The 11,416-nt window shown below is 45.2% G+C and overlaps 1 protein-coding gene across 1 annotated transcript; it reads right to left on the bottom strand.

Moving 5' to 3' along the window:
* Positions 1-4,431: 4,431 nt before the first annotated feature.
* On the bottom strand, positions 4,432-5,447 carry LOC311224701 (Y-box-binding protein 1-like). Its single transcript, XM_084309790.1, has one exon. It carries the CDS (start codon positions 5,430-5,432, stop codon positions 4,518-4,520), a length of 915 nt encoding a protein of 304 aa, XP_084165916.1. The 5' UTR covers positions 5,433-5,447; the 3' UTR covers positions 4,432-4,517.
* Positions 5,448-11,416: the final 5,969 nt, after the last annotated feature.

Raw genomic sequence — 11,416 nt, forward strand, 5'->3', positions numbered from 1 at the left:
TACTCAACTGCTAATTTTTGCTCAACTGCAAAAATGTATGCCTACTTATGTATTAGCCTACAGGGAAAAACACATTTACAACAGGCAGCAAAGTTTATTTTCAGCCAAGTATGGTAATAAGGTAACTATTAGGATATATATGGTATGGATTACTTACTCTTATAACTTATTACTATCTGTGGTAGCTCTAGTCTCCACCTACACAAATTGTTTGTGTGCTGTCCATTGATCATGCACCTTCACGTGGTAGGCACATTAACTAGGTCAAACTCCCCAAACAAACAAGCACACCATTGATTTAATTGCCATATAAATCACATACAAATATCTAACTATTACTCCTCTCTGAACATGAATATAAAACAAGAAGGTGATCTATTAACTGTGTAAACCTTATGCAATATTCATCATTGATATTTGAATACTTGAAATCTGTATGAACTGAGTAGTTAGTATCAAATTAAATAAGATGGAACAGCTCCATGCATTCATTGAATAAACAACTATTTGCTCATTATCAGTATGGTATTGTTTAAATTGTACAGCTTTTTGCACATCTTTGTCAGGGAATTCCAACAATTCTGGACCTGAATGTACCAGTTAATTGTAATCATCTCTCTCTCCTTATGTCTAGTCAAGCCAGGTTGTGGAGGAGAGAGACAGGGATGAACAGGCTATAGACTACTTTGCCCATCCTGAGCCTTCTATGATGCAGATGTTTTTACATCACCATGCACCCAAAACAAGATTCAGCCAAGAGTGAGTGAGTACACTGGTCCACTTGCACTGGTACACTTGTCCATGGCACTTACTACCCAGCTTTGTAGTGGTTTGGGGGAATAGAACAGTAGGTACGCATATTTAAGTACTGCAAGGATGGTGTACTGGTGGGTGGTGTCCGACCGATTATGGTCGGCCGGTCTGGGCCAAAAATGCCAGGGCCGATTTTTGGTACCAGTACAGCCCTGACGAGGCTTGACAACAGAGGTTCAAAGATAACTTCACGTTTATTGGCTGTTCGTTTATATTATATCATCAGGGCTTCTCCAGGTTCCAACGCTGTGTGTTACTGTTGACTATTTACTTGTGTGACGTCACTTCAAATACGGCTACCAAGACTCTCAAATAGCAAAAGCGAGTCGAGTCGATTAGGTACCATGCAGTGAAAAGCGGCTACTTCATAATGCAATTAAAAAGTAAATATATATTTAGTACACATGATTTATTCATTTTAAATAACACAGTGACTTTTTTTTTTTGATAAGAAAGTCTAGTGCTGGTTGAGCATATGCATACTCTGTGCATCCTCTGTGCATCCCCTTAACAATTGTGTGTATTGAGCTGTACTGTATTGTACCCATTCTGCAATCTATTAATAACATTTTCAATCAATCAATCAATCAATCAATCAATCAATCAATCAATCAATCAATCAATCAATCAATCAATACTTTATGTTGATGGCCTTTGTCTATAATGTGGCCACAACAATATAATTATTTTGTTTGTTTGCGCTAAGTTAATACTTTGACAAATGTTGCCTATATTTTTCAGTCAGTTCGGTCTTTGTGTGGCAAACATTTAAGTCAAACCGCTGTAAACCTTTTTTTTTACCAAATAAATGAGAAGCATGTTTAAATCAGCAATGCCCCTCTTGCTGTACCAAAATCTGTCACTGTCAAAATAATGTGCCTGATGTCAAACTGCCTCATTCTTTCAGTTTTTGCATGACTACGTCCTTGAGAATAACTGAAAAGTTGGATTATTTTTTGGCTATATATCTTATGCTGATGTATGGTATTTTTGGAGTGTTACATAAAAAAAAGAAAAAAAAGAAACAACGTATATCGAACCGAACCGAAAACCGAGACACCAAAACCGTGATACAAACCGAACCGTGAATTTTGTGAACCGTTCCACCCCTACTACCAACTGTAATAATTGTGGAATATTACTATAATGAGCTGTATGTGTATGTGACAAGAAACTACTACTACCTCAGATCCCTCTGAACGCCGGCGTTGAGCTGTACTTTGAGCTGCACTGAGAGAAACAGGAGATTTACTGGGAAAGCCTGACTTGCTAAATTCAAGTGAAATTTGACGCACAGGTTTCGAATGGAAATCTCTCCTCTGCAAGAGTGTCAGCTTCCACACACTCAACGTGAAACTGTAAACTAGAGCGCTAAATAATCAAATTAATCTCTCAAATATCCCGTTGCACAAACATCCATATCGCAAACCTCTGTCTCTCAAATCTGACAGCAATTGGAATTTCCATTACATGGAAGCCAAACTCAGTCACACAGATAGATGAATGAATGAATGAATGAAAACTTTATTTAACAGATTGCAGAATGGGTACAATACAGTACGGCTCAATACACACAATTGTTAAGGGGATGCAGACCTGAGAAAGACGTTTGTCTTGTTTACATCAGGGTCCCCCATTTGTTTGTCAGAGTGACCCGAAGTGGAACTTGGTGTCAATGGCTCAAATGTAGGCCTTTACATTCCATTTACAGTCTGCTGTGCTTTGAATTCACCATCTGGTGTCTCTGCACCCCGTGCACACAGACAGGAACCTGTCAAACGTGTAGACCTTTTCAGTATAATTATGTTGCTATAGGGGAACAGATTGTTCCACAAAGTTCACCCCTGTCAGCTAGTGAACTGGCAAACACTGTGACAGAAAACAAACACGGGCCCATTTATAATAATCATGTTGTCACGGTAGAAAATGTCTATAGTCTATAGGTGAAACTCAAGTTCACGTTCAGAGTTGTTTTGTTTTATTGTTTTTTATTGTTTTATTGTGGATCCCCATTAGTCTACACCAAGGTGAGACTACTCTTCCTGGGGTCCAAACATTTAGAATACAAACACAAAATAATTTCAAAAAAATATATAAAACCACAAACATTGAAGTACTCACAAGAAAACATCACAACAAACAAAACAAGTGAATCAAAGCTCACTCCGTATTCATAAGTCAAATATCACAATTCTCCAACCATAGAATACATATTCCATAATAAGTCCATAAGAACAAAACAGATCAAATCGTTTATGATTTTAACTCATAATATAGCATAACTTGTCTCAAGTCACCGATCACCCTTATATTTCCATACTAATTTCCATAATAAGTCAATGACCAAAATGTATCTCGTACATCTTCTGAGCGCAATTTGTAAAAAAAAATTAAACATACATTTGTTCCTTACCATAGTTATATTTCTTGGTATACTATTCCAATAAGCAACTGCTCTATACATTACCGTCTTTTTCAGAGCATTTGTTTTTGGTAGAGGTAAAGTAAAGCATGAATCTAATGCTTGCCTTGTGGTATATCCATGTCTCATATTAGTTGGGTACAGTTATGAGTGCAAACCCTCCGGTTTCCCAGTATTCCAGATATTAAACAAAAAAGTTACAAAAAAAAAGTTTGTTGGATTTACTTGATTTTAATGTGTACATTGGTTCCACATGATCAGAATATGTCCAACTGACATACTTTTCCTCGTTCTCCTTACTTACTTATTGCTTGTGAACCCAACATATTGCATTCACATTAAGATTACTTAAAATAAACATATTTGTCGTTACAGTAAAAACACTTTAATTGTGTAATGTTAACATACTTTAATGATTTAAATCTAACTTGATTTGTTCAAGTGCATAAAATCTTACATGTTTTGGCATTGACAAAAAAGGCAAAGAGTCAGAGTTATGTACCAAAAATGTTAAACATTTTATTGAACATGAGGTAAACAACAGCAGTGGCTAGTATAGTCAATATATAATAATAGATATCAAATTAATTTTTTTCTTCTTATCATCAAACCATTTGGTGTAAAAAACTAGGACCGATTTAGAAAAACATCAGCTTTTTGTAATAATGGAAAAAAACAGTCTGCATAGATTCTGCAGGCAATCGGTGGTAAATCTGGTCGAATGCGTGGTGCAAGCTTGTGAAGATCTTTCAGGTCAAATCTGTTTCTTATTGCTCAGATATTTGATGTTTCTTCTTGACAAAAAAACGGACGATGGAATAAAAAACAATGCACTGCTATGGTTCACCAGTTACCTTAAAGATAGACATCATTCTGTATCCTATAATGGGATAAATTCTCCTTTTCTTCCTTTACTTTGCGGTCTGCCCCAAGGTTCAATTATTGGGCTTTTGTTATTTTTGTTATATATCAATGACCTCCCTAATGTCTCAGACAGGCTGTCGAAAATTTTATTTGCATATGACACGAGTGTATTCTATTCACATAAAGATCCTGATACCATCATTATGGTCATAAATGAAGAACTTAACAAACTATCAATTTGGTTTAAATGCAACAAATTATCACTAAACATTAAAAAAACGAATTTCATTTTTTTGGGTCTCAAATCTGTGATTTTTAACTCCTCATTGTTATTGCTCAGATATTTGATGTTTCTTCTTGTTGACAAAAAAACGGACGATGGTAAAGAGATGGTAGGTTGCCTGTGGGCAGGTTGTTCCTACTCAGCCCCGCCCTGCTGGGGCTCGGGAGCGGACGTTTTCTCAGCGGATGGTTCGCCTGCTGCCTTAGCCTCCTTGCCGTTGCCATTGCCATTGCCGCCCTCTGGGCCAGGCTTGCCGCCGGCCTGTGGCGCATCATCATTGAGGTTGCGGCGCTGACGGGGCTCCTGGTCCGGGCCACCCTCACCTCCCTGGTTCTCCTTGTTCTCCTCTCCGTCCCACACCGGTCTGGGATGGGGTGGACCCCTTGGTCCGAAGCCTCTGTAGTAGTTCTGTCTCATTGGTTTGTCGCCGCCCTGGTCTGGACCTGTCTGGTTCTCTTCGCCTTCGCCTCCAAAGTATGGCGGGTAGCGCCGTCTGCCTGGGTAGGAGGGCCTGCGCTGCTGTGGCTGCATGTCTCCCTCTGGGGCGCTCTCGGCCCCCTCGCGGCTGCTCTTGTCACAGCCTTCACGGCTTCTGCTACTCGGCGGCTCGCCCTCGCCATCGCTCTGGTAGTTCTCAGGGTATTCTCCATTGGGGGGTGGGCCCCTCCTGCGCCTGTGGCGGTTCCGGTCAGCGGCGTACTTGCTCCCCTGGACTGGAACACCTCCTGGGCCGGTGACATTGACCGCCTCTGCTCCCTTCTCCCCTTCAACCACATCAAACTCCACAGTTTCTCCATCTCCAACACTGTGATGGTATTTCCTTGGGTTGTTCTTTTTTATGACCGTCTGGTGTACAAACACGTCCTCTTTCGTGTCATTCCTGTTGATAAAACCAAATCCTTTTCTGACGTTGAACCAGTTGACTGTCCCCAAGACTTTTGTTGCGATGACCTTCTTATCCGCCGCGGAAGCTTCGGCTGTCAGGCTGGATGGGCTCTCTGCGTCGTCAGCGGGCTGCTGTGATTGTTGTGTTTCGCCCTCGCTGCTCATGGTTACTGGTTGGTAATGGTCTTGTGCCGGCGGTGACTCTCTAGTGTGTTTCCCGGTGCTAGATGGTAACCTGGGCCTGTGGTGGTGGGGGCTGCTGCCTTCCTCCACACCTGAAAGCCGTAAAACTCAACTTGCCGGTACTTTCCACAGCAAAACGGTAGGCAAGGCACCCTGGTCTAGAAATGCAGGCTTCAATCTATGTTGTTTAGTCTATCTGTTCAGTACTGCTCAGCACTGTTTCTGTAATGAACTCTTCTTCTTCTTCTTCTTATTTGAATTTCCGGCAGAGTAGACGCATCGAGGCGTATTACTGCCCTCCGCAATTCTTTTAATGGGCTCTTCTTCTTCTCCTTCTTATCCTTCTTCACCTTCTTTTTCTTCTTCTACTGGACCCCGTCATCAACTACATTGTCCATTGGAGTGCATCTACTGCTGCTACTTCCTGTCTGAGCCCCCCTCCGCGGGACCCTCCTTGCCCCCTGCTATCTTATCCTGGGCTGCTTTGTCCCTCGCAGCCTTGTCCCTCGCAGCCCCCTCAGCCAATTCTTTACACACCTCCTTCCAGTCCAGACCTTCCAATCCCAGATGTTGAACCGCTATCCTAACAATCATCTTCACCATCTCTGTTCTACCCGTAACCTCTGCCATACCAGTAACTACCCCTGCCACGAAGGCCACAATACCTAATTTCTCCTCCCTTCCCCTGTCTCTTTCCACCTGCTCTACCCTCACTGCCAAATGCCCTCCTTCAACCCCCTGCACCCTTTCTTGGCTCCCCTGTCCTGCCCTGCTAACCGCCCCAGCATACGTCAACTTACCCTCCCTTCTCTCTCTCCGATCCGCGACCTGCTTCATCATCACCTCGCACCCCCGAAACGCTACACTGTGCTCCCCACCACAACTACAGCACCTCGGCTTCACTCCCTCTCCACATTTCCCATATTCATGTTCCCCGCCACACCTAGCGCACCTCATCCCCTTCATACACGTGGTAGCTATATGGCCAAACCCCTGGCACCTATAGCACCTAAGAGGATTATGAACAAATTCCCTAACCCTATACATCCTACGCCCTACTAATACCTCGCTAGGAACAACCCCACCCTCAAACGTAATCACTACCGTCCCCGTCACTGCCCTCTCCGCTCCCCTCTTCATCCTTGCTGCACTCTTAACTATGCCATTACGCCTGTCCTCCTTTAGCTCTTCCACCAGCTGCTCTACTGTAACCTCGACCGGTACCCCAACTATCACCCCCTTACATCCCCCCCCCCTCTTCTCCCCTACTCTCGCCACCTTACTTATACCCACCCCCCCAATGCTCTGCATCTTCCTAGCCACCTCCACCTGCCCCTCACTACCACACCCTACGGCCAGATTCCCATCCCACAAAACGTTCACGTACTTTACCTCTCCTAATTGCTCGGCAATGAGTTTGGGCCACTCGAGCCTACCTACTTTCCTCTCATCCCTCTCCCCCTCAAGCCTGACCACTATATGGATCACTTCCGCTTTTGCCACATCTTTTCCTGCACCCTCGTCTCCCGGACCACTTGAGCTATCGTCCCCCCCTTTCTTCCTCTTCCCCCCTTCTCCCCCCCTCTCCTCCCCCCTACTCTCACTATCCCCATCGCTGTCGTTCCTCTCCGTCCGCTTCTTCCTCTTCTTCCTCACCGTATCCCACCCCTCCTCCTCCCTCTCCCGTTCTTCCTCTTCCTTCTTCTTCTTCTTTACACCATCCGACTCCTTCCCTTTGTCTTCCACCATCTCCGAGGCCTCCTTCTCACTTCCCTCTCCGTTATCGGTCGTTAGCTCCATATCTGCCTGTTCCCTTTCGCTATCTTCCTCGCCCTTCTCACACCATTTACTTCCATCACGATCCTCCCAATACCCTGGGTAGCCACTCACAGGCCGGGGCCACCAATCGCAAGGCCTTCGCTGTTCCTGATCTCTCACAGCCACTTCTTCCGCACCCCACCACCGACTACTGCTCCCACGCATGTCTTCGCTGCACAGTTCCGACGGACGCAGACGCCGCCACTCGGCGCATCTCTCCCAATCCATCCTCCCACATGAACAGGCCGCACTTCTGTCTTCCTCTCCAAACAACAGCCTCCCCCCACGAACAGAGAATTGTTGAATATATAGATACACAAATGTTCTAGAATGTTTGATTATGACATCATACTGTGACATCACAAATGTTCTAGAATGTTTGATTATGACATCATACTGTGACATCACAAATGGTCTATAATGTTCTATTATGACATCATACTGTGCCATCATAAATGTTCTAGAATGTTCTATTATGACAAATAAGACGGTTCAATGACTTTATCTAAATCCTATCAATATTCCTAATGCCGTTTCAATGTAAGGTTATAAAAATAAACATATAAACATGCATATAATACAATAACCTAAATATACATCACCATCGTATTCTGAAATGTAGACTTAAAAAGTGTAGGCAACTAATCCAATAGAAATAAGGTATAACTCATGAGTGCTTTGGCTCCTATACATCGACCCCTAATTGTACTTCTAATCTAGAGACAATTACTAACAACTAAAAAACAAGGAGCTAAACCAAACACTATTTTAACTGATAAGTGTCTCTGCTGCTGGATAACCAATACCTGGTGCCAGAGGTCACTAGTACATGGCACACCGTAGGAGGACGGTCTTTACCACCGCCTCATGCAGCTTCTTGGAGAAGACAGACCTTAGTGATAGGTCTATCTAAAATGGTCGTCTTCGTCTTGACACGGACCCGGTGCACAAGCCTGTGCTGGTCAGGAACCGCCTCGATGACCCTGGCCAGGACCCAGGAGTTGCGGGGTGCAGAATCGTCGATGATCAGGACGACGTCTCCCTCAGCGAAGTTGCGTGACACACATGTCCACTTCTGTCTCTTTTGGAGCTGAGGTAGATATTCCTGTGTCCATCGTTTCCAGAATATGTCTGCCATATACTGGACTTGTTTCCATCTCCTGCGGGAGTAGAGCTCTTTTTTCACGAAGAGGCCTGGAGGCAGGGAAGGCTTTGACTGGAGCAGCAAGAGGTGGTTGGGGGTAAGCGCTTCCAGGTCGTCCGGATCACTAGAAGCCTTGGTTATCGGTCGACTGTTAATGATGGCTTCTGTCTCACACAAGACGGTGTGTAGGCCTTCTTCATCCAGAGTCTGGAGCTTTAAGGTGGTGATGAGAGTCTTCCTGACCGACCTGATCATTCACTCCCAGACTCTGCCATGGTGAAAACCGGTAGGGGGGTTGAAAATCCATTGGATTCCCCTCTGTCGTAGAGTGTTCTCGATCTTGGAGCTATTCCATTGTTCCATAGCTCTTCTTAGCTCGCGCTCCGCTCCAACGAAGTTAGTCCCGTTGTCTGAACGGAGGATTTTCACCTGGCCTCTTCTCGCGAGGAAGCGACGGAGAGCGTCAATGAATGAGTCGGTGTTCAACGACGATGCCACCTCAATGTGGACAGCATGGATAGCCAGAGCAGGTGAAGATGCAACCCCACCTCTTCACGATGCTTCTGTTCAAGTTTCAAGTTTCTTTAATAGTTGTCATACAGAAGTACAGAATACTTTTGTACAAAATGCTTCTTACTGTTGCGCTCCAGAGACTGTGCAAGACAAGATAAGTATGAAATAAAAACATAGTAAAATTAGAAGTAAAAAAAAGAGGTCACAGTGTTCAGTTTAGACATATGTACAATGTTCGATGCAGAATAGACGTAGTTACCATACAATATACAATACTGTGCAGTGTACTAATATACAATACTATATAGTGCAAGGCATAAATGGAGAAATGGGGCGAGGTGCAATTTAGGTACAATTCACAGTAGGTGTACGAGTTGTAGTGCAAATCCTTTATCAATAAATATAAAGTGTAAGTGTGTTTGTGTGATCTAAAGTGTGGAGAGTGGGTGCTGCAGTGTGTTGTTTGTTTGAGTGAGTGTGTATGTGTGGGTGTGTGTGCTGTGTGCATTTGATGGTTGTTGCATAGTGATTATTGTTCGTTTAGCGATTATTGTTCGTTTAGCAGCCTGATGGCCTGGGGATAGAAGCTTCTTCTGAGTCTTTCTGTGCTCGCCTTAAGACTCCGGTATCGCTTGCCTGACCGCAGCAGTTCAAAGAGGCAGTTGTTCGGGTGGCTCGAGTCCTTAATAATTCTCTTAGCCTTCCCCTTGCACCGCTTGTTGTAAATGTTCTGGAGGGTGGGAAGCCCCCCTCCAATTGTGCGTTCGGCTGAACGTGTCACTCTTTGTAGTCTGCTACGGTCTTGTGCAGTGCTATTCCCAAACCAGGAGGTGATGTTGCCGGTCAGGATGCTCTCTATTGTACATGAGTAGAAGTTCCTAAGGATCTTCTGACTGACTTGGAACTTCCTTAGGCGCCTGAGGAAGTAGAGGCGTTGTCGTGCCTTCTTCACAACACTGTCAATGTGTGTGGTCCATGTCAAGTCCTCGGATATGTGGGCTCCGAGGTACTTGAAACTGTTCACTCTCTCAACCGGTGCCCCGTCGATGCTGAGGGGGCTGTAGTCCTTGACCCCCGACCTCCTGAAGTCCACAATCATCTCTTTTGTTTTGCTGACGTTCAGGGAGAGGCAGTTCTCCTGACACCACTGTGACAGGTTCTCTACCTCTTCCAGGTAGGCCCTTTCGTCGTTGGCAGAGATCAGGCCCACCACTACTGTGTCATCAGCAAATTTGATGATGGTGTTGTTGTTCCGCTGTGCTACGCAGTCATGTGTGTACAGGGAGTAGAGGAGGGGGCTCAGAACACAGCCCTGGGGGGCCCCTATGTTGAGCGTGATGGATGAGGAGGTGCAGTTGCCGGCTCTTACCACCTGGGGTCTGCCCGTCAGGAAGTCCAAGACCCACTGGCACAGGTCATAGTTCAAGCCCAGGTCCCTGAGCTTGGCTATGAGTTTGGAGGGGACTATGGTATTGAATGCTGAGCTGTAGTCGATGAACAGCATTCTCACATAGTTCCCCTGCCTCTTGTCCAGATGTGATGCTGCTGTGTGCAGCACATGGGCTATGGCGTCCTCCGTGGACCTGTTGGGGCGATATGCAAATTGCAGAGGGTCCAGGTTGATGGGGAGGGAGGAACAGATGTAGCCCTTCACTAGCTTCTCAAAGCACTTCATGGCTATGGAGGTGAGGGCTACAGGGCGGTAGTCGTTGAGGCAAGCGGGCGTAGATTTTTTGGGTACAGGGATGATGGTGGACTTCTTCAGACAGGTGGGGATGACAGCCTGTTCCAAGGACAGGTTGAAGATGTCAGTGAATACCGGGGCCAGTTGGTCGGCACAGACTTTTAGGACGCGGCCGGGGATGCCGTCCGGTCCTGCTGCCTTCCTGATATTCACTTTTTTAAAGATCCGTCTCACCTCATGCTCTGTTACCCTGAACACTGAGTCTCCATCAGCAGACCCCCCCCCCCCCCATTGCCGTGGTTTGTAGGCTGGTGTTGTTATTCACAGCCTCAAACCTCGCATAGAAGGAATTGAGATCATTTGCTAAGGAGATGTCACTGTTCAGTTTGAGGGGGGTTCCTTTGTAGTCTGTCATTGTTCTGAGGCCCTGCCACATGCCTCTAGAGTCAGCCTGTTCAAACTGAAGTTCAACTTTATCCCTGTAACGCCGTTTTGCCTCTATTACTGCTCTCCTGACGTTGTATCTTGCCATCTTGTGTTCTTCCATGTTGCCTGTCACCAGCCCGGTGTTGTATGCTGATGTGCGCACTTTCAGAGCCTCACGGACGGATTTGTCTACCCAGGGCTTTTGATTTGGGTAGATTTTAATTTTGGTGGAGGGGATTGTTTCTTCTACCTGAGTACAGACATAGTCAATCACCGTTTCGGTGTATTCGTTAATATTGGCTGTGTTATCACGGAATACACTCCAGTCTGTGCTTTCCAGTACAGCTTGGAGTGACTCCTCTGACGTCACGGCCCAACGCT

The sequence above is a fragment of the Notolepis coatsorum genome (assembly GCF_963971535.1).
Source record: "Notolepis coatsorum genome assembly, chromosome: 3".
NCBI lineage: Eukaryota > Metazoa > Chordata > Actinopteri > Aulopiformes > Paralepididae > Notolepis > Notolepis coatsorum.